Source organism: Pseudorasbora parva, chromosome 8, assembly GCF_024679245.1.
Source record: "Pseudorasbora parva isolate DD20220531a chromosome 8, ASM2467924v1, whole genome shotgun sequence".
Taxonomy (NCBI): domain Eukaryota; kingdom Metazoa; phylum Chordata; class Actinopteri; order Cypriniformes; family Gobionidae; genus Pseudorasbora; species Pseudorasbora parva.
In genome coordinates, this window is record NC_090179.1 from 41,717,157 (window position 1) to 41,742,716 (window position 25,560).

Sequence of the window (25,560 nt, forward strand, 5' to 3'; positions counted from 1 at the left end):
AGACGGGTATCTTAAACTTAACATCTAATTTGTTTTCTTTGTAGAAAAATTCAATTGTATTGCTGAAATTGCATTAATAACTGTGAAACTAAACATTTTAAATAGTTTAGTTTTACAGTTATTAGCCTAATGTGTGCAATTTCAGTAATAAAACGTAATTTTTCTAAACAAATAAGATGTTAATTTTAAGATATGTCTTATTTTTGCTTATATATTTAGAATTGCTCTTTAATAAAGATCTGATTACTCGATTAATTGACAGATTAATCTGTAGAACACTCCGATTACTAAAATAATTGATAGCTGCAGCCCTAATGTCTTGGTATTCTGAACATTAAGAGTTCCTTTCACTAGAACTAAGAGGTCAAGCCCAACCCCTAAAAAACAACCTCACACCATAACCCCCCTCCACCAAACTTTACACTTGGCATAATGCACTTAGGCAAGTGCTGTTCTCCTGGCAGCCGGTAAACCCAGACTCGTCCATCGGATTGCCAGACAGAAATCTGTGATTGGTCAATCCAGAGAACACGTCTCCACTGCTCTAGAGTCCAGTGGTGGTGTGCTTTACACCACTGCATCCCATGCTTTGCATTGCACTTGGTGATGTAAGGCTTGGATGAGCGGATCGGCCATAGAAACCCATTTTATGATTCACTCTACACACTGTTCTTGAGCTAATCTGAAGGCCACATTAATTTTGGAAGGTCTGTAGCTCTTGACTCTGCAGAAAGTTGGTAACTTCTGCCCACTGTGCACCTCAGCATGCGCTGACCCCACTCTGTGATTTTACGTGGCCTTACACTTAATGGCTGAGTTGCTGTTGTTCCTGATTGCTTCCACTTTGTTATAAAACCACTAACAGTTGACCGTGGAATATTTATTTGTGAAGAAATTATTTTGAAGTGATTGAAAAGATTTGGAGATTTGGAGGGGTGTCCTAATACTTTTGGCAATATAGTGTATATTCAAATATATTCAGTATTACTGTTTTTTACTTTATTTTTGATCAAATAAATGCAGTCTTGGCAAGAGACTTCTTTTAAAAAACATTTAAATCTTACTGACCCCGAACTTTTGAACGGTATGTAAATATAACTCGTTTTAAAAGCACACGATCATGGATATTATAACACGTCATGGGGTCATATGATGGAAAATAGACTCTCATACATTGTTGCTATAAAGCTCAAGTTTTTACAACACAAGCAAGCAATATGAGCAAAACTATATTGTCCTATTCTAAACAAAACTTGGTGAAAATTATCACGTAAATTAAATTACTTTTTGGTGCAAAAAAAATACATGACTGACTTATAAGTGGATCTGAGAGTCCAAACAAATCATACGACCGCTTTAATATGTAAACAGATTATACATACTCAACATAACTGTATTAATGAGAAAATTATATTAACAAAAATCCAGCCAAATGAAACTAGGTCAGAAACTCCATGTCCTGTTCCTCAATGGTCACAAAAAAAAACATTAACATGAACATTTGTGGACGACAGTTGCCTTGTGAAATGATTGAGGTTTGTGTTCTCAGAGGAATCTGTGGTGGAACAGTCAACGCAGCTGGTGACTCCTGATTTTCTTTTAATCGAAGAAACACATTTAGTCATCAGTTGTTGGTTTTTTTTCTGCAATGGAAATAATTACATAACTGTGCCCTTACAGCCAAAGCACAGATTGTTTTATGTGATCTTAATGTCTATGTATGTGTGTAGTTTGGGATTACAGTACAGGACGAGTTGGCGCACCATTGGTTTGCTGTGAAATTCAGCTGAAGGACTGGATAGAGGGTGAGTGTGACACACACACACACACACACGCACACACACGCATTTATCTGCTCTTATAAAAACACTGTCACAGACGTTTACCTATCCATCAGGCGACATACATGAGAAGGAAGAACAAAAGAGAAGGAAGTGGAAAAAAAAGTACTTATGGTCATTTACGACCTTTTAAGGAAGACAATTATTCTGCAATTATTCAATTATTCTACAACTATTTCTGAAAAGATCAGGTCAGCTTTGTTCTGTAAATGATACACTGTAACAAAACGTTTTTATTTTAAAATGCATTAAATTACTAAGAACAGTCCACATTCATTACAAAGAAAACCGGCAGGCCAAAAGGTTTTATAATGGCACCTTTAATAAAGCCACAAGAATGAGAGGCCACGTGTCACATGAATTACACGTGTATGCTTTAACAATAAGGTCTCACAAAACATTAGATAACAGTATCCAGGCAATCTTCACTGGCTTGTAGTAGTCACACATTACCGGAGATCACAGTGTTACCCATTTCCATAATAACCAAGCGACTTCCCTGATTGGTGGAGCTGGATTTGCCAAAGTTTGTCAGAGTAGTATGTTTGAATCTTTGAAAGGCATTCGGTTTGATTGAGGCACTAATAGCAAGAGAAATAGATATTCTTGTGCAGAATAGCCCTTGAAAAAGAAATACACTTCAATATACTTTTTTTATTTTATTTCTTTGATAAGTAAATTATCAAACAATATATGTGCTGTTTTTGAAAAAACTGCAATGTATTGTTTTTTACATGCAACTAACCTTAAACCAGACTTTAACCCTTTAGTAAGTACATGCATGTAGGTAATTATTATTACTCAGTACTTAAATGTATAATTACACAGTAATACTGACACGTTAAAATAAAGTGTAACCGTTAATTGAATTGTAATAAAAATGTATTATAGTTTACATTTATATTAAATGCAATTAGATTAACTGTATAGTGCGTTTACCCACTTGAGCAGGACTTCATAATTATGTGGCCTTTAAATATATATGATTACTGTACTATTGAATGTACTAACAATTAGTGTATATATGGTAAACGATGGTCCCACTTTTGCTGCCAAAACAGCCCTAAATCATCAAGGCAAGGACTCTACTAGACCACTGAAGGTGTGCTGTGGTATCTGGCACCAAGATGTTAGCAGCAGATCCCTTTAAGTTTTGTAAGTTGAGTGGTGGGGCCTCCATGGATTGGATTTGTTTGTTCAACACGTCCCATAGCTGCTCGAACGGATTGAGATCTGGGGAATTTGGAGGACAAGTCAACACCTCAAACTCGTTGTTGTGCTCCTCAAACCATTCATTAACTATTTTTGCTTTGTGGCAGGAGTATTATCCTGCTGAAAGAGCCACAGCCACCAGAGAATACCGTTTCCATGAAAGACTGAACATGATCTGCAACAATGCTTAGGTAGGTGGTACGTGTCAAAGTAACATCCACATGGATGGCAGGACCCAAGGTTTCCCAGCAGAACATTGCCCAAAGCATCACACTGCCTCCGCCGGCTCTTCCCATAGTGCATCCTGGTGCCATGTGTTCCCCAGTTAAGTGATGCACACACACCCGATCATCAACGTGATGTAAAAGAAAACGTGATTCATCAGACCAGGCCACCTTCTTCCATTGCTCTGTGGTCCAGTTCTGATGCTCACGTGCCACTGTTGGCTCTTTCTGTTGTGGACAGGGGTCAGCATTGGCACCCTGACTGGTCTGTGGCTATACAGCCCCATACGCAACAAACTGTGAAGCACCGTGTATTCTGACACCTTTCTATAAGAACCAGAATTAACTTCCTTGAGCAATTTTCGCTCCCCACATACATCAATGAGCCTTGGCCGCCCATGATCCTTTCTTCGGTTCACCACTGTTCCTTCCTTTGGTCACTTTTGATAGTTACTGACCACTGCAGACCGGGAAAAGCCCACAAGAGCTGCAGTTTTGGAGATGCTCTAACCCCGTCGTCTAGCCATCACAATTTGTCCCTTGTCAAACTCGTTTAGATCCTTAAGCTTGCCCATTTGTCCTGCTTCTAACACATCAACTTTGAGGACAAAATGTTCACTTGCTGCCTAATATATCCCACCCACTATCAGGTGCTGTGAAGAAGAGATGATCAGTGTTATTCACTTCACCTGTCATAATGTTATGCCTGATTGTGTATGTCTTTGTGGTGTTTAAAAAATGCTTTTAGACAAACCATATGCAAAATCATTAGACAACACCATTGCTGAGTATTTTCTCATTTAAAACTGCAGTGAAAAAAGACTGTCACGTCAACCTACCGCGGTTTAGCATAACATTTTGACCACTCTGAAGTAGCAGAGTCTCAAGAGAAGCCAGGGTATCCTGGTATTTTTTTCTGTTATGAAAAATCGAGTACATTTAGCAATATAGAGGGTGCATAATATACAGACGTGCTACAATTTGTTGGGACCCCTCCACAAAAAAAAAAACAAGAATGCACAATTTTCTCTGAAATAACTTGAAACTGACAAAAGAAATTGACATCCAACAATGTTCATTCATTTTTTAATAGAAATCAGAATTTGCTTTTGTTTTTGTTTTTTGACAAAATATTGTAAATAATAAAACAATTACAAATGGCATGGACAAAAATAATGGGACCCCTAACCTACTATTGTGTTGCACAACCTTGTGCAATCACTGCAGTCAAACGTTTCTGCAGTTCTCAATGAGACTTCTGCACCTGTTAACCGGGAGTTTGGCCCACTCTTCCTGAGCAAACTGCTTCAGCTGTCTCAGATTTGATGGGTGCCTTCTCCAGACTGCAAGTTTCAGCTCTTTCCATAGATGTTCAATAGGATTTAGATCAGGACTCATAGAAGGCCACTTCAGAATAGTCCAATGTTTTGTTCTCATCCATTTTTGGGTGATTTTTGTTTTTAGTTTTTTTGGGGAGGTCATTTGTCTTGTTGAAGGACCCATGACTTGCGACTGCAGGGCTTTCTGACACTGGGCAGTACGTTTGCTCCAGAATGCCTTGATAGTCTTGAGATTTCATTGTGCCCTGCACAGATTCAAGGCACCCAGTGCCAGAGGCAGCAAAGCAGCCCCAAAACATAATGAGCCTCCTCCATGTTTCACTGTAGGTATGGTGTTCTTTTAGCCTGACAAGCCAGACCCACATCAAGATGTTTGGTCTTGAAACTCACCATTGACAGCTCAATCTGAGGGGCGGGATAAACGGTTGTCTTTCAAACTCCCTCTGCACGCGATAGGATAGTGCTACAACCAACCAGAGCAACGAAGGTGAAACAGAGCTTGTTGATAGATTAAACATTCGCCGTATCCGGTCGGCAAAACTCAGAACACATCTTCCCTTTTTAAGAATGACTTCAGTGCCGTTCTTTGTTCTTTTCTCAGAGAAAAGCTTAACTCCGAGTCTTCCAGAGTCGCGGTCAAAGCTGATTTCGAAAGACCGCCGCCGTTTGCCAGTTTCTGTGTTTACTAGAAGCACGCAAATGCAACTCGGCCGTCGTCATTATGGCCCCGCCCACCGACTCTATACACGATGTGATTGGCCCGGCAAGAGTTTGGCTAATACAGCTCAGAAGGGTATTGAGAGTTGCTAGACGACACTCGTGGGCAGATTAGATTTGCTGCCGCTAGGGTGCGTCTAGATTTCTAGGCTAGTGTTCTTTTCTTTGAAAGCTTGATTTTTTTTCCGTCTGTGAACATAGAGCTGATGTGACTTGCCAAAAAGCTCTAGTTTTGACTCATCGGTCCAAAGGACATTCTCCCAGAAGGATTGTGGCTTCTCAATATGCATTTTAGCAAATTCCAGTCTGGCTTTTTTATGTTTATCTTTCAAAAGTGGAGTCCTCCTGGGTCTTCTTCCATGGGGCCCATCTTTGCTCAAAAAGCGACGGATGGTGCGATCAGAAACTGATGCACCTTCACCTTGGAGATTAGCTTGTATCTCTGGCAGGTATCCTGGGTTATTTTTCTATGATTCTCACTATCCTTCTGTTCAATCTGGGGTCAATTTTCCTCTTGCGGCCGTACCCAGGGAGGTTGGCTACAGTTCCATGGACCTTAAACTTCTTAATAACATTTGTAACTGCAGTCACAGGAACATCAAGCTGCTTGGAGATGGTCTTGTAGCCTTTACCTTTACCATGCTATCTTGCATATTTTCTTTCTGAGCTCCTCAGACAACTCTCTCCTTTGCTTTCTCTGGTCCATGTACAGTGTGGTGCACACAATGATACCAAACACAACAGTGACTACTTTTCTCAATTGAAATCGACTGAATGACTGATTACAAGATTGGAGACATGTGTGACGCTAATTAAATAAACTGAAATATCACTATAATCCAATTATTTATTATCTTTTTTTAAAGGTACCAACAAATGTGTCCAGGCCTTAGAATATTTTTGTAGAATAAGCAATAATTCATCTCTTTTCACAGCTTCCTTGCTTTATTCTATGGCATACCGAAGCCATTCAAGTATACATTAAAAAATAGCTTTTAATTTCATCACTTTTCAGGAGGAATGAAGCATTATTTGAATGAGCTGTAAGGGTACCAACAAATATATTAAGATGTTATGATGAACTACATGCCTTTTTCCACTGATGTTTGATGTTGAAAGCGTTCTTGTTTTTTGAAAGCAGACTGAGATGGCGAACAGGGTTACTTAATTTGTCATTCAGATGGTTTCTTCCTGTCTAAGTGGGCTGTTCTTTACCAGAATAAGCTGCAATGTGGACTAAACCTTATGTCGATTTATCAAATGTTTGGCAACACAAGAATAAAACAACACTGACTTTTGACTCAACAACCTCTGAACTCATGGCCGTAATGTCTTCAGTTTCAGTTTCACTCTGATTTTGAAAGATACTTGTATTTCTGTAATTCTACTGTTGCGCTTTATATAGTTTAGTCTGTTTTCCCCATCCCTGTTTTTGGTCATCATACTGTATCATGTATTTATGCAGGTGGCTATCGCAGCACAGACCGGCCCTGTCCGCGAGGGGAGATTCTGGTCGGTGGGCCAAACGTAACAATGGGTTACTACAAGAACAAAGACAAAAACAGTGAAGACTTCTTCGTGGATGAGAAAGGCCAGCGGTGGTTCTGCACTGGAGACATCGGAGAGTTTCATGGAGACGGCTGCCTGAAAATTATCGGTAAGTGTGCGACGAAGAGAGATTATCCAGAACATCAGAAAGATTGTTTTGGCAGGAGTGAGCGAATCGAACTCCCCTCTGTTTTATGATAAAATGATTTAGTCTTGTTCTTCCTGTAAATGACACATCTCACTGTCAACATATTCCCATAAATGCAGCGATAAGGACTCAAATAAAGCAGGATACACTCCGAAAGAGAGAGAACAAAGAACTTCCTGTATTACAAACTCAAACATACACATCAGATGAAATCTGCTTAACATTTGTGTGTGTGTGTGTGTGTGTGTGTGTGTGTGTGTGTGTGTGTGTGTGTGTGTGTGTGTGTGTGTGTGTGTGTGTGTGTGTGTGTGTGTGTAAGACCGTAAGAAAGACCTGGTGAAGCTTCAAGCAGGAGAATACGTGTCCCTGGGAAAAGTGGAGTCCGTCCTGAAAAACTGCCCACTTGTCGACAACATCTGTGCTTATGCCAACAGGTGCCCACACAAAGCACAACCTGTACCATATTTAGTTACCTAATTCTTGTACAGTTACATGACTTTAACCACACTGCAAACACACTGGCATCACCAATATTTCAATATAATTATATTTCTAAATAATGTCAGTAATCATATCAAAGTCATCTTTATTGATGACTTTATACAATACAGAGCAGCTTCACAGACTTTTATTAACATAACTTAAGCAAATCAAAGCATTATCAAATATAAGAAAGATTTAAATTCTGATAAACTATAAATTAACACTATTTTTTGTAAGGAAAAATCAAAAAATTTCTTCCATGTTTTAATTAAAAGCTCTATTTGTGCAGCATACAAAAAATAATATGATTAAAAGAATGAATGTATTATGCCTTCATTTGATTTTTTTGAACACAGAATTTTTGAAAAACAAAAACCAAAAGAAAAATTTCACATTTTTATATTGTTGATTTTATAAATTAAATTAATCAGACATGCTTTTTGATTTATTAAAATGTAATTAAACCATTAAAACGGAATCCAGAAAAGTTACAAGAAAAAAACTGTTTGAATTTGTGAATAAAAATAACACAATTTAAGGGAGAGAACTTTTTTCATAGGGCTCTAAACTATAGAGGACCAAATTACTCAAAATGAAATAATTAAATAAATAATAAATTAAATAAAACAACAACAACAAGTTTAAAAAAAGGAAACGGGGAAAAAAATGGAATTCAGAAAAAATTATACAAAATATCCTATATAGACCCTTTTACTGTTTGTATACAATGATGACGTAGCAACGTATGTGCGCGCATTTTGGCAAAAAACTGGCGAGAATCAGCAGCATGTCAAGCTACGTGAGCGGATTAAGCAACACAAACCGAGAAAGTTATTTTAAAAAGTTGACTTTATCAAATGGTATTCGGCTACCAGATCCGTGTACTATAGAGGAGTGGATAGAAGACGTTAGCAGATGGCCAGATATAGCCTACAGTGGTCGGATATATACGTATTTAGTTGAGAAACCGAGCGTGTACACCCGAGACAAGCATATAAATCACCAGATGCTTATGGATACGTTGTCTGTGGGCATGTACAGAATGACCAATACAATTTTCTACATTTATTCTTATTCTTCACACAGACATACATTTATCCTTTTCCTTACATTTTATGTTGTTATTGATTCGTATGTGTAGACACACTTGTTTAAAGTTTAATTTTGTAATGCTATAGTATTTTAATAGCAACTATGTTGCTTGCATACATTTCTCAGATGGTTATTTTGCAATTAAACTATTAATAAAATCATTACAAATGAAATTGCGATTATTTATATGATAATCTGGGGATGGGGGGTACATACACACCAGTGGCAGCCAATGTTGGGAGGTTTATTATAAATAATAAAGTTTCAAGTGCAGTAAATGTTTTACAAATGAATTTTTTTATGCGAGCATTTTTATGTCCTCGTTCCAATCAATGCGTTTAATCGCCTGCGGCCACAGGTACCGCCGGTTCTTCTGAAACGGCCGTGATCCTGTCGGAATCCTATAAAACTTAAGCCCATTGGTGGAATAGCGATTAGTGCAACCCAAAACGCAACAGCCAGACATTTTGATGCTGGGAAACCGTTTTGATAAACTTTCGGAGTTGCTCACACGTTAGAACCACTAGGGAAACACCACTTCCGTTGCCAAACTGCGCGCGCAACTCTTTGATCACGTGGGCTGTAAAAGGGTCTACAGGGAGTGCAGAATTATTAGGCAAGTTGTATTTTTGAGGATTAATTTTATTATTGAACAACAACCATGTTCTCAATGAACACAAAAAACTCATTAATATCAAAGCTGAATATTTTTGGAAGTTTTAGTTTTTAGTTTTAGCTATTTTAGGGGGATATCTGTGTGTGCAGGTGACTATTACTGTGCATAATTATTAGGCAACTTAACAAAAAACAAATTTATACCCATTTCAATTATTTATTTTTACCAGTGAAACCAATATAACATCTCAACATTCACAAATATACATTTCTGACATTCAAAAACCAAAACAAAAACAAATCAGTGACCAATATAGTCACCTTTCTTTGCAAGGACACTCAAAAGCCTGCCATCCATGGATTCTGTCAGTGTTTTGATCTGTTCACCATCAACATTGCGTGCAGCAGCAACCACAGCCTCCCAGACACTGTTCAGAGAGGTGTACTGTTTTCCCTCCTTGTAAATCGCACATTTGATGATGGACCACAGGTTCTCAATGGGGTTCAGATCAGGTGAACAAGGAGGCCATATCATTAGATTTTCTTCTTTTATACCCTTTCTTGCCAGCCACGCTGTGGAGTACTTGGACGCGTGTGATGGAGCATTGTCCTGCATGAAAATCATGTTTTTCTTGAAGGATGCAGACTTCTTCCTGTACCACTGCTTGAAGAAGGTGTCTTCCAGAAACTGGCAGTAGGACTGGGAGTTGAGCTTGACTCCATCCTCAACCCGAAAAGGCCCCACAAGCTCATCTTTGATGATACCATCCCAAACCAGTACTCCACCTCCACCTTGCTGGCGTCTGAGTCGGACTGGAGCTCTCTGCCCTTTACCAATCCAGCCACGGGCCCATCCATCTGGCCCATCAAGACTCACTCTCATTTCATCAGTCCATAAAACCTTAGAAAAATCAGTCTTGAGATATTTCTTGGCCCAGTCTTGACGTTTCAGCTTGTGTGTCTTGTTCAGTGGTGGTCGACTTTCTGCCTTTCTTACCTTGGCCATGTCTCTGAGTATTGCACACCTTGTGCTTTTGGGCACTCCAGTGATGTTGCAGCTCTGAAATATGGCCAAACTGGTGGCAAGTGGCATCTTGGCAGCTGCACGCTTGACTTTTCTCAGTTCACGGGCAGTTATTTTGCGCCTTGGTTTTTCCACACACTTCTTGCGACCCTGTTGACTATTTTGAATGAAACACTTGATTGTTCGATGATCACGCTTCAGAAGCTTGGCTAGAAGAAGACTGCTGCATCCCTCTGCAATATATCTCACTATTTTTGACTTTTCTGAGCCTGTCAAGTCCCTCTTTTGACCCATTTTGCCAAAGGAAAGGAAGTTGCCTAATAATTATGCACACCTGATATAGGGTGTTGATGTCATTAGACCACACCCCTTCTCATTACAGAGATGCACATCACCTAATATGCTTAATTGGTAGTAGGCTTTCCAGCCTATACAGCTTGGAGTAAGACAACATGCATAACGAGGATTATGTGGTCAAAATACTCATTAATAATTATGCACTCCCTGTATAAGGAGCTCTACAAAAAAAAAAAAGTCATTATTTACTTCATTATTTACTTACTGTCATTATTTAGTCAGTTCATTGTTTGTTCACTTTTGGTTCAGTAATAGTTATGTTGCAATATTTAACAATTATTATTCAACACTAAATAGACCCACTGTATCTGAAAAATGTAAAGCACAGTCATTTTTATCTATTTGTCTGATTGTTGTTGATGTTGTTAATAAATATTAAATTAAAAAAAACTGTATTGCGATTTTTATATTAATTTTCGTGAAATAAAATTACCCATATCATTAAATCGCCCGCCCCTAACGCCACTTCCTGTTTTCCAGTGACGAGTCTTACGTGATTGGTTTTGTGGTGCCCAATCAGAAGCAGCTCCTGGCGCTGGCTCAGAGGAAGCGTGTCAGAGGTGTGTGGGAGGAGCTGTGTAACAGTCCCGTCATTGAGGAGGAGGTGCTTAAAGTCATCACAGAAGCAGCACTGACAGGTGAATGCGGCTCAGGCACGCTATCAGACTACTCATACGAGCTGCTGTGAGGGGAGGCATACTTATGATAGACACAATTATGATCAAAACGTCATACTTATTATAACGTTTTTGATCATAATTTTGACTATGGTTAGTATGTCGTTTTTGATCATAATTTTGACTATGGTTAGTATGTCGTTTTTGATCATAATTTTGACTATGGTTAGTATGACGTTTTTGATCATAATTTTGACCATGGTTAGTATGTCGTTTTTGATCATAATTTTGACCATGGTTAGTATGACGTTTTTGATCATAATTTTGACCATGGTTAGTATGTCGTTTTTGATCATAATTTTGACTATGGTTAGTATGACGTTTTAGATCATAATTTTGACCATGGTTAGTATGTCGTTTTTGATCATAATTTTGACTATGGTTAGTATGTCGTTTTTGATCATAATTTTGACCATGGTTAGTATGACGTTTTTGATCATAATTTTGACCATGGTTAGTATGTCGTTTTTGATCATAATTTTGACTATGGTTAGTATGACGTTTTAGATCATAATTTTGACCATGGTTAGTATGTCGTTTTTGATCATAATTTTGACTATGGTTAGTATGTCGTTTTTGATCATAATTTTGACCATGGTTAGTATGACGTTTTTGATCATAATTTTGACCATGGTTAGTATGTCGTTTTTGATCATAATTTTGACCATGGTTAGTATGTCGTTTTTGATCATAATTTTGACCATGGTTAGTATGACGTTTTTGATCATAATTTTGACCATGGTTAGTATGTCGTTTTTGATCATAATTTTGACTATGGTTAGTATGACGTTTTAGATCATAATTTTGACCATGGTTAGTATGTCGTTTTTGATCATAATTTTGACTATGGTTAGTATGTCGTTTTTGATCATAATTTTGACCATGGTTAGTATGACGTTTTTGATCATAATTTTGACCATGGTTAGTATGTCGTTTTTGATCATAATTTTGACTATGGTTAGTATGACGTTTTAGATCATAATTTTGACCATGGTTAGTATGTCGTTTTTGATCATAATTTTGACTATGGTTAGTATGTCGTTTTTGATCATAATTTTGACCATGGTTAGTATGACGTTTTAGATCATAATTTTGACTATGGTTAGTATGTCGTTTTTGATCATAATTTTGACTATGGTTAGTATGACGTTTTAGATCATAATTTTGACCATGGTTAGTATGTCGTTTTTGATCATAATTTTGACCATGGTTAGTATGACGTTTTTGGTCATAATTTTGACTATGGTTAGTATGTCGTTTTTGATCATTATTTTGACTATGGTTAGTATGACGTTTTTGATCATAATTTTGACTATGGTTAGTATGACGTTTTAGATCATAATTTTGACCATGGTTAGTATGTCGTTTATGATCATAATTTTGACTATGGTTAGTATGACGTTTTTGATCATAATTTTGACTATGGTTAGTATGACGTTTTTGATCATAATTTTGACTATGGTTAGTATGTCGTTTTTGATCATAATTTTGACTATGGTTAGTATGACGTTTTTGATCATAATTTTGACCATGGTTAGTATGTCGTTTATGATCATAATTTTGACTATGGTTAGTATGACGTTTTAGATCATAATTTTGACTATGGTTAGTATGTCGTTTTTGATCATAATTTTGACTATGGTTAGTATGACGTTTTAGATCATAATTTTGACCATGGTTAGTATGACGTTTTTGATCATGGTTAGTATGTCGTTTATGATCATAATTTTGACTATGGTTAGTATGACGTTTTAGATCATAATTTTGACTATGGTTAGTATGTCGTTTTTGATCATAATTTTGACTATGGTTAGTATGACGTTTTAGATCATAATTTTGACCATGGTTAGTATGACGTTTTTGATCATAATTTTGACTATGGTTAGTATGTCGTTTTTGATCATAATTTTGACTATGGTTAGTATGACGTTTTAGATCATAATTTTGACCATGGTTAGTATGACGTTTTTGATCATGGTTAGTATGTCGTTTTTGATCATAATTTTGACTATGGTTAGTATGACGTTTTAGATCATAATTTTGACTATGGTTAGTATGACGTTTTAGATCATAATTTTGACCATGGTTAGTATGACGTTTTTGATCATGGTTAGTATGTCGTTTATGATCATAATTTTGACTATGGTTAGTATGACGTTTTTGATCATAATTTTGACTATGGTTAGTATGACGTTTTTGATCATAATTTTGACTATGGTTAGTATGACGTTTTTGATCATAATTTTGACTATGGTTAGTATGACGTTTTTGATCATGGTTAGTATGTCGTTTTTGATCATAATTTTGACTATGGTTAGTATGACGTTTTAGATCATAATTTTGACCATGGTTAGTATGTCGTTTATGATCATAATTTTGACTATGGTTAGTATGACGTTTTTGATCATAATTTTGACTATGGTTAGTATGACGTTTTTGATCATAATTTTGACTATGGTTAGTATGACGTTTTTGATCATAATTTTGACTATGGTTAGTATGACGTTTTTGATCATAATTTTGACTATGGTTAGTATGACGTTTTTGACCATGGTTAGTATGTCGTTTTTGATCATAATTTTGACTATGGTTAGTATGACGTTTTAGATCATAATTTTGACCATGGTTAGTATGTCGTTTATGATCATAATTTTGACTATGGTTAGTATGACGTTTTTGATCATAATTTTGACTATGGTTAGTATGTCGTTTTTGATCATAATTTTGACTATGGTTAGTATGTCGTTTTTGATCATAATTTTGACTATGGTTAGTATGACGTTTTTGATCATAATTTTGACTATGGTTAGTATGACGTTTTTGATCATAATTTTGACTATGGTTAGTATGACGTTTTTGATCATAATTTTGACTATGGTTAGTATGTCGTTTTTGATCATAATTTTGACTATGGTTAGTATGACGTTTTTGATCATAATTTTGACCATGGTTAGTATGTCGTTTATGATCATAATTTTGACTATGGTTAGTATGACGTTTTTGATCATAATTTTGACTATGGTTAGTATGACGTTTTAGATCATAATTTTGACCATGGTTAGTATGTCGTTTTTGATCATAATTTTGACTATGGTTAGTATGACGTTTTAGATCATAATTTTGACCATGGTTAGTATGTCGTTTTTGATCATAATTTTGACCATGGTTAGTATGACGTTTTTGATCATAATTTTGACTATGGTTAGTATGTCGTTTTTGATCATAATTTTGACTATGGTTAGTATGACGTTTTAGATCATAATTTTGACTATGGTTAGTATGTCGTTTTTGATCATAATTTTGACTATGGTTAGTATGACGTTTTAGATCATAATTTTGACCATGGTTAGTATGTCGTTTTTGATCATAATTTTGACCATGGTTAGTATGACGTTTTTGATCATAATTTTGACTATGGTTAGTATGTCGTTTTTGATCATAATTTTGACTATGGTTAGTATGACGTTTTTGATCATAATTTTGACCATGGTTAGTATGTCGTTTTTGATCATAATTTTGACTATGGTTAGTATGTCGTTTTTGATCATAATTTTGACTATGGTTAGTATGTCGTTTTTGGTCATAATTTTGACTATGGTTAGTATGTCGTTTTTGATCATAATTTTGACTATGGTTAGTATGTCGTTTTTGATCATAATTTTGACTATGGTTAGTATGTCGTTTTTGATCATAATTTTGACTATGGTTAGTATGTCGTTTTTGATCATAATTTTGACTATGGTTAGTATGTCGTTTTTGGTCATTATTTTGACTATGGTTAGTATGTCGTTTTTGATCATAATTTTGACCATGGTTAGTATGACGTTTTTGGTCATAATTTTGACTATGGTTAGTATGTCGTTTTTGATCATAATTTTGACTATGGTTAGTATGACGTTTTTGATCATAATTTTGACTATGGTTAGTATGACGTTTTTGGTCATAATTTTGACCATGGTTAGTATGTCGTTTTTGATCATAATTTTGACTATGGTTAGTATGACGTTTTTGATCATAATTTTGACCATGGTTAGTATGTCGTTTTTGATCATAATTTTGACTATGGTTAGTATGTCGTTTTTGGTCATAATTTTGACTATGGTTAGTATGTCGTTTTTGATCATAATTTTGACTATGGTTAGTATGTCGTTTTTGATCATAATTTTGACTATGGTTAGTATGTCGTTTTTGATCATAATTTTGACTATGGTTAGTATGTCGTTTTTGGTCATTATTTTGACTATGGTTAGTATGTCGTTTTTGATCATAATTTTGACCATGGTTAGTATGACGTTTTTGGTCATAATTTTGACTATGGTTAGTATGTCGTTTTTGATCATAATTTTGACTATGGTTAGTATGTCGTTTTTGGTCATAATTTTGACTATGGTTAGTATGTCGTTTTTGATCATAATTTTGACCATGGTTAGTATGTCGTTTTTGGTCATAATTTTGACCATGGTTAGTATGACGTTTTTGATCATAATTTTGACCATGGTTAGTATGACGTTTTTGATCATAATTTTGACTATGGTTAGTATGTCGTTTTTGATCATAATTTTGACCATGGTTAGTATGACGTTTTTGGTCATAATTTTGACTATGGTTAGTATGTCGTTTTTGATCATAATTTTGACCATGGTTAGTATGTCGTTTTTGATCATAATTTTGACCATGGTTAGTATGTCGTTTTTGATCATAATTTTGACCATGGTTAGTATGTCGTTTTTGATCATAATTTTGACTATGGTTAGTATGTCGTTTTTGATCATAATTTTGACCATGGTTAGTATGACGTTTTTGATCATAATTTTGACCATGGTTAGTATGTCGTTTTTGATCATAATTTTGACCATGGTTAGTATGTCGTTTTTGATCATAATTTTGACTATGGTTAGTATGTCGTTTTTGATCATAATTTTGACCATGGTTAGTATGACGTTTTTGATCATAATTTTGACCATGGTTAGTATGACGTTTTTGATCATAATTTTGACCATGGTTAGTATGTCGTTTTTGATCATAATTTTGACTATGATTAGTATGACGTTTTTGATCATAATTTTGACCATGGTTAGTATGACGTTTTTGATCATAATTTTGACCATGGTTAGTATGACGTTTTTGATCATAATTTTGACCATGGTTAGTATGACGTTTTTGATCATAATTTTGACCATGGTTAGTATGTCGTTTTTGATCATAATTTTGACTATGGTTAGTATGTCGTTTTTGATCATAATTTTGACCATGGTTAGTATGTCGTTTTTGATCATAATTTTGACCATGGTTAGTATGTCGTTTTTGATCATAATTTTGACTATGGTTAGTATGTCGTTTTTGATCATAATTTTGACTATGGTTAGTATGTCGTTTTTGGTCATAATTTTGACTATGGTTAGTATGACGTTTTTGATCATAATTTTGACCATGGTTAGTATGTCGTTTTTGATCATAATTTTGACCATGGTTAGTATGTCGTTTTTGATCATAATTTTGACTATGGTTAGTATGTCGTTTTTGATCATAATTTTGACCATGGTTAGTATGACGTTTTTGATCATAATTTTGACCATGGTTAGTATGACGTTTTTGATCATAATTTTGACCATGGTTAGTATGACGTTTTTGATCATAATTTTGACCATGGTTAGTATGTCGTTTTTGATCATAATTTTGACTATGATTAGTATGACGTTTTTGATCATAATTTTGACTATGGTTAGTATGACGTTTTTGATCATAATTTTGACTATGGTTAGTATGACGTTTTTGGTCATAATTTTGACCATGGTTAGTATGTCGTTTTTGATCATAATTTTGACTATGGTTAGTATGACGTTTTTGATCATAATTTTGACCATGGTTAGTATGTCGTTTTTGATCATAATTTTGACTATGGTTAGTATGTCGTTTTTGGTCATAATTTTGACTATGGTTAGTATGTCGTTTTTGGTCATTATTTTGACTATGGTTAGTATGTCGTTTTTGGTCATAATTTTGACCATGGTTAGTATGTCGTTTTTGATCATAATTTTGACCATGGTTAGTATGTCGTTTTTGATCATAATTTTGACTATGGTTAGTATGTCGTTTTTGATCATAATTTTGACTATGGTTAGTATGTCGTTTTTGATCATAATTTTGACTATGGTTAGTATGTCGTTTTTGGTCATTATTTTGACTATGGTTAGTATGACGTTTTTGGTCATAATTTTGACCATGGTTAGTATGTCGTTTTTGATCATAATTTTGACTATGGTTAGTATGTCGTTTTTGATCATAATTTTGACTATGGTTAGTATGTCGTTTTTGATCATAATTTTGACCATGGTTAGTATGTCGTTTTTGATCATAATTTTGACCATGGTTAGTATGACGTTTTTGGTCATAATTTTGACTATGGTTAGTATGTCGTTTTTGATCATAATTTTGACCATGGTTAGTATGTCGTTTTTGATCATAATTTTGACTATGGTTAGTATGTCGTTTTTGATCATAATTTTGACCATGGTTAGTATGTCGTTTTTGATCATAATTTTGACTATGGTTAGTATGTCGTTTTTGATCATAATTTTGACTATGGTTAGTATGTCGTTTTTGATCATAATTTTGACCATGGTTAGTATGACGTTTTTGATCATAATTTTGACCATGGTTAGTATGTCGTTTTTGATCATAATTTTGACTATGGTTAGTATGACGTTTTTGATCATAATTTTGACTATGGTTAGTATGACGTTTTTGATCATAATTTTGACTATGGTTAGTATGACGTTTTTGGTCATAATTTTGACCATGGTTAGTATGTCGTTTTTGATCATAATTTTGACTATGGTTAGTATGACGTTTTTGATCATAATTTTGACCATGGTTAGTATGTCGTTTTTGATCATAATTTTGACTATGGTTAGTATGTCGTTTTTGGTCATAATTTTGACTATGGTTAGTATGTCGTTTTTGGTCATTATTTTGACTATGGTTAGTATGTCGTTTTTGGTCATAATTTTGACCATGGTTAGTATGTCGTTTTTGATCATAATTTTGACCATGGTTAGTATGTCGTTTTTGATCATAATTTTGACTATGGTTAGTATGTCGTTTTTGATCATAATTTTGACTATGGTTAGTATGTCGTTTTTGATCATAATTTTGACTATGGTTAGTATGTCGTTTTTGGTCATTATTTTGACTATAGTTAGTATGACGTTTTTGGTCATAATTTTGACCATGGTTAGTATGTCGTTTTTGATCATAATTTTGACTATGGTTAGTATGTCGTTTTTGATCATAATTTTGACTATGGTTAGTATGTCGTTTTTGATCATAATTTTGACCATGGTTAGTATGACGTTTTTGGTCATAATTTTGACCATGGTTAGTATGTCGTTTTTGATCATAATTTTGACTATGGTTAGTATGACGTTTTTGGTCATAATTTTGACTATGGTTAGTATGTCGTTTTTGATCATAATTTTGACTATGGTTAGTATGTCGTTTTTGATCATAATTTTGACTATGGTTAGTATGTCGTTTTTGGTCATAATTTTGACCATGGTTAGTATGTCGTTTTTGATCATAATTTTGACTATGGTTAGTATGACGTTTTTGATCATAATTTTGACCATGGTTAGTATGTCGTTTTTGATCATAATTTTGACTATGGTTAGTATGTCGTTTTTGATCATAATTTTGACCATGGTTAGTATGACGTTTTTGGTCATTATTTTGACTATGGTTAGTATGTCGTTTTTGATCATAATTTTGACTATGGTTAGTATGTCGTTTTTGGTCATAATTTTGACCATGGTTAGTATGTCGTTTTTGGTCATAATTTTGACCATGGTTAGTATGTCGTTTTTGGTCATAATTTTGACTATGGTTAGTATGTCGTTTTTGATCATAATTTTGACTATGGTTAGTATGACGTTTTTGATCATAATTTTGACCATGGTTAGTATGTCGTTTTTGGTCATTATTTTGACTATGGTTAGTATGTCGTTTTTGATCATAATTTTGCTAAGGTTAGTATGTCGTTTTTGATCATAATTTTGACTATGGTTAGTATGTCGTTTTTGGTCATAATTTTGACCATGGTTAGTATGTCGTTTTTGGTCATAATTTTGACTATGGTTAGTATGACGTTTTTGATCATAATTTTGACCATGGTTAGTATGTCGTTTTTGATCATAATTTTGACCATGGTTAGTATGTCGTTTTTGGTCATAATTTTGACTATGGTTAGTATGACGTTTTTGATCATAATTTTGACTATGGTTAGTATGACGTTTTTGGTCATAATTTTGACTATGGTTAGTATGTCGTTTTTGATCATAATTTTGACTATGGTTAGTATGACGTTTTTGATCATAATTTTGACTATGGTTAGTATGTCGTTTTTGGTCATAATTTTGACTATGGTTAGTATGACGTTTTTGATCATAATTTTGACTATGGTTAGTATGACGTTTTTGGTCATAATTTTGACCATGGTTAGTATGTCGTTTTTGATCATAATTTTGACTATGGTTAGTATGACGTTTTTGATCATAATTTTGACCATGGTTAGTATGTCGTTTTTGATCATAATTTTGACTATGGTTAGTATGTCGTTTTTGATCATAATTTTGAACATGATTAGTATGACGTTTTTGGTCATAATTTTGACCATGGTTAGTATGTCGTTTTTGATCATAATTTTGACTATGGTTAGTATGTCGTTTTTGATCATAATTTTGACTATGGTTAGTATGTCGTTTTTGATCATAATTTTGACTATGGTTAGTATGTCGTTTTTGATCATAATTTTGACTATGGTTAGTATGTCGTTTTTGATCATAATTTTGACTATGGTTAGTATGTCGTTTTTGATCATAATTTTGACCATGGTTAGTATGTCGTTTTTGATCATAATTTTGACTATGGTTAGTATGTCGTTTTTGGTCATAATTTTGACTATGGTTAGTATGTCGTTTTTGATCATAATTTTGACTATGGTTAGTATGTCGTTTTTGATCATAATTTTGACTATGGTTAGTATGTCGTTTTTGATCATAATTTTGACTATGGTTAGTATGTCGTTTTTGATCATAATTTTGACTATGGTTAGTATGTCGTTTTTGATCATAATTTTGACTATGGTTAGTATGTCGTTTTTGATCATAATTTTGACCATGGTTAGTATGTCGTTTTTGATCATAATTTTGACTATGGTTAGTATGTCGTTTTTGATCATAATTTTGACTATGGTTAGTATGACGTTTTTGGTCATTATTTTGACTATGGTTAGTATGTCGTTTTTGATCATAATTTTGACTATGGTTAGTATGTCGTTTTTGATCATAATTTTGACTATGGTTAGTATGTCGTTTTTGATCATAATTTTGACTATGGTTAGTATGTCGTTTTTGATCATAATTTTGACTATGGTTAGTATGTCGTTTTTGATCATAATTTTGACCATGGTTAGTATGTCGTTTTTGGTCATAATTTTGACTATGGTTAGTATGTCGTTTTTGATCATAATTTTGACTATGGTTAGTATGACGTTTTTGATCATAATTTTGCTAAGGTTAGTATGTCGTTTTTGATCATAATTTTGACCATGGTTAGTATGTCGTTTTTGGTCATAATTTTGACCATGGTTAGTATGACGTTTTTGATCATAATTTTGACCATGGTTAGTATGACGTTTTTGGTCATAATTTTGACTATGGTTAGTATGTCGTTTTTGATCATAATTTTGATCATAATTTTGACTATGGTTAGTATGTCGTTTTTGATCATAATTTTGATCATAATTTTGACTATGGTTAGTATGTCGTTTTTGATCATAATTTTGACCATGGTTAGTATGTCGTTTTTGATCATAATTTTGATCATAATTTTGACTATGGTTAGTATGACGTTTTTGATCATAATTTTGACCATGGTTAGTATGTCGTTTTTGATCATAATTTTGACTATGGTTAGTATGTCGTTTTTGATCATAATTTTGAACATGATTAGTATGTCGTTTTTGATCATAATTTTGACTATGGTTAGTATGTCGTTTTTGATCATAATTTTGACCATGGTTAGTATGTCGTTTTTGATCATAATTTTGACTATGGTTAGTATGTCGTTTTTGGTCATAATTTTGACTATGGTTAGTATGTCGTTTTTGATCATAATTTTGACTATGGTTAGTATGTCGTTTTTGATCATAATTTTGACTATGGTTAGTATGTCGTTTTTGATCATAATTTTGACTATGGTTAGTATGTCGTTTTTGATCATAATTTTGACCATGGTTAGTATGTCGTTTTTGATCATAATTTTGACCATGGTTAGTATGTCGTTTTTGATCATAATTTTGACTATGGTTAGTATGTCGTTTTTGATCATAATTTTGACCATGGTTAGTATGACGTTTTTGATCATAATTTTGACCATGGTTAGTATGTCGTTTTTGATCATAATTTTGACTATGGTTAGTATGACGTTTTTGATCATAATTTTGACTATGGTTAGTATGACGTTTTTGATCATAATTTTGACCATGGTTAGTATGTCGTTTTTGATCATAATTTTGACTATGGTTAGTATGTCGTTTTTGGTCATAATTTTGACTATGGTTAGTATGTCGTTTTTGGTCATTATTTTGACTATGGTTAGTATGTCGTTTTTGGTCATAATTTTGACCATGGTTAGTATGACGTTTTTGATCATAATTTTGACCATGGTTAGTATGTCGTTTTTGATCATAATTTTGACTATGGTTAGTATGTCGTTTTTGGTCATAATTTTGACTATGGTTAGTATGTCGTTTTTGGTCATAATTTTGACTATGGTTAGTATGTCGTTTTTGGTCATTATTTTGACTATGGTTAGTATGTCGTTTTTGATCATAATTTTGACCATGGTTAGTATGTCGTTTTTGATCATAATTTTGACTATGGTTAGTATGTCGTTTTTGGTCATAATTTTGACCATGGTTAGTATGTCGTTTTTGGTCATAATTTTGACTATGGTTAGTATGTCGTTTTTGGTCATTATTTTGACTATGGTTAGTATGTCGTTTTTGATCATAATTTTGACCATGGTTAGTATGTCGTTTTTGATCATAATTTTGACTATGGTTAGTATGTCGTTTTTGATCATAATTTTGACTATGGTTAGTATGTCGTTTTTGATCATAATTTTGACCATGGTTAGTATGACGTTTTTGATCATAATTTTGACCATGGTTAGTATGTCGTTTTTGATCATAATTTTGACTATGGTTAGTATGACGTTTTTGATCATAATTTTGACTATGGTTAGTATGACGTTTTTGGTCATAATTTTGACCATGGTTAGTATGTCGTTTTTGATCATAATTTTGACTATGGTTAGTATGACGTTTTTGATCATAATTTTGACCATGGTTAGTATGTCGTTTTTGATCATAATTTTGACTATGGTTAGTATGTCGTTTTTGGTCATAATTTTGACTATGGTTAGTATGTCGTTTTTGATCATAATTTTGACTATGGTTAGTATGTCGTTTTTGATCATAATTTTGACTATGGTTAGTATGTCGTTTTTGATCATAATTTTGACTATGGTTAGTATGTCGTTTTTGATCATAATTTTGACTATGGTTAGTATGTCGTTTTTGATCATAATTTTGACTATGGTTAGTATGTCGTTTTTGATCATAATTTTGACTATGGTTAGTATGTCGTTTTTGGTCATTATTTTGACTATGGTTAGTATGTCGTTTTTGATCATAATTTTGACTATGGTTAGTATGTCGTTTTTGATCATAATTTTGACTATGGTTAGTATGACGTTTTTGGTCATAATTTTGACTATGGTTAGTATGTCGTTTTTGATCATAATTTTGACTATGGTTAGTATGTCGTTTTTGGTCATAATTTTGACTATGGTTAGTATGACGTTTTTGATCATAATTTTGACCATGGTTAGTATGTCGTTTTTGGTCATAATTTTGACCATGGTTAGTATGACGTTTTTGATCATAATTTTGACCATGGTTAGTATGACGTTTTTGGTCATAATTTTGACTATGGTTAGTATGTCGTTTTTGATCATAATTTTGACCATGGTTAGTATGACGTTTTTGATCATAATTTTGACTATGGTTAGTATGTTGTTTTTGATCATAATTTTGACCATGGTTAGTATGACGTTTTTGGTCATAATTTTGACTATGGTTAGTATGTCGTTTTTGATCATAATTTTGACCATGGTTAGTATGTCGTTTTTGATCATAATTTTGACCATGGTTAGTATGACGTTTTTGATCATAATTTTGACCATGGTTAGTATGTCGTTTTTGATCATAATTTTGACTATGATTAGTATGACGTTTTTGATCATAATTTTGACTATGGTTAGTATGACGTTTTTGATCATAATTTTGACTATGGTTAGTATGACGTTTTTGATCATAATTTTGACTATGGTTAGTATGTTGTTTTTGATCATAATTTTGACCATGGTTAGTATGACGTTTTTGGTCATAATTTTGACTATGGTTAGTATGTCGTTTTTGATCATAATTTTGACTATGGTTAGTATGTCGTTTTTGATCATAATTTTGACCATGGTTAGTATGACGTTTTTGGTCATAATTTTGACTATGGTTAGTATGTCGTTTTTGATCATAATTTTGACCATGGTTAGTATGTCGTTTTTGATCATAATTTTGACCATGGTTAGTATGACGTTTTTGATCATAATTTTGACCATGGTTAGTATGACGTTTTTGGTCATAATTTTGACTATGGTTAGTATGTCGTTTTTGATCATAATTTTGACTATGGTTAGTATGACGTTTTTGGTCATAATTTTGACTATGGTTAGTATGTCGTTTTTGATCATAATTTTGACCATGGTTAGTATGACGTTTTTGATCATAATTTTGACCATGGTTAGTATGTCGTTTTTGATCATAATTTTGACTATGGTTAGTATGTCGTTTTTGATCATAATTTTGACCATGGTTAGTATGTCGTTTTTGATCATAATTTTGACCATGGTTAGTATGACGTTTTTGATCATAATTTTGACCATGGTTAGTATGACGTTTTTGGTCATAATTTTGACTATGGTTAGTATGTCGTTTTTGATCATAATTTTGACTATGGTTAGTATGACGTTTTTGGTCATAATTTTGACTATGGTTAGTATGACGTTTTTGGTCATAATTTTGACTATGGTTAGTATGTCGTTTTTGATCATAATTTTGACCATGGTTAGTATGTCGTTTTTGATCATAATTTTGACCATGGTTAGTATGACGTTTTTGATCATAATTTTGACCATGGTTAGTATGACGTTTTTGGTCATAATTTTGACTATGGTTAGTATGTCGTTTTTGATCATAATTTTGACTATGGTTAGTATGTCGTTTTTGATCATAATTTTGACCATGGTTAGTATGACGTTTTTGATCATAATTTTGACCATGGTTAGTATGTCGTTTTTGATCATAATTTTGACTATGATTAGTATGACGTTTTTGATCATAATTTTGACTATGGTTAGTATGACGTTTTTGATCATAATTTTGACTATGGTTAGTATGACGTTTTTGATCATAATTTTGACCATGGTTAGTATGTCGTTTTTGATCATAATTTTGACTATGGTTAGTATGTCGTTTTTGGTCATAATTTTGACTATGGTTAGTATGTCGTTTTTGGTCATTATTTTGACTATGGTTAGTATGTCGTTTTTGGTCATAATTTTGACCATGGTTAGTATGTCGTTTTTGGTCATTATTTTGACTATGGTTAGTATGTCGTTTTTGGTCATTATTTTGACTATGGTTAGTATGTCGTTTTTGGTCATTATTTTGACTATGGTTAGTATGTCGTTTTTGATCATAATTTTGACCATGGTTAGTATGTCGTTTTTGATCATAATTTTGACTATGGTTAGTATGTCGTTTTTGATCATAATTTTGACTATGGTTAGTATGTCGTTTTTGATCATAATTTTGACTATGGTTAGTATGTCGTTTTTGGTCATTATTTTGACTATGGTTAGTATGACGTTTTTGGTCATAATTTTGACCATGGTTAGTATGTCGTTTTTGATCATAATTTTGACTATGGTTAGTATGTCGTTTTTGATCATAATTTTGACTATGGTTAGTATGTCGTTTTTGATCATAATTTTGACCATGGTTAGTATGTCGTTTTTGATCATAATTTTGACCATGGTTAGTATGACGTTTTTGGTCATAATTTTGACTATGGTTAGTATGTCGTTTTTGATCATAATTTTGA

General features: G+C 33.6%; 1 protein-coding gene across 2 annotated transcripts in view; it reads left to right on the plus strand.

The window, feature by feature from the left end:
• Nucleotides 1–25,560, plus strand: part of acsl3a (acyl-CoA synthetase long chain family member 3a) — a 190,060-nt gene that overhangs the window by 52,167 nt on the left and 112,333 nt on the right. For both annotated transcript variants that reach the window (XM_067451328.1, XM_067451329.1), the window contains exons 11-14: nt 1,731–1,805; nt 6,800–6,991; nt 7,350–7,464; nt 11,082–11,239. In XM_067451328.1, the coding sequence (XP_067307429.1) occupies nt 1,731–1,805; nt 6,800–6,991; nt 7,350–7,464; nt 11,082–11,239 (540 nt within the window). The remainder of the gene's footprint in view (nt 1–1,730; nt 1,806–6,799; nt 6,992–7,349; nt 7,465–11,081; nt 11,240–25,560) is intronic.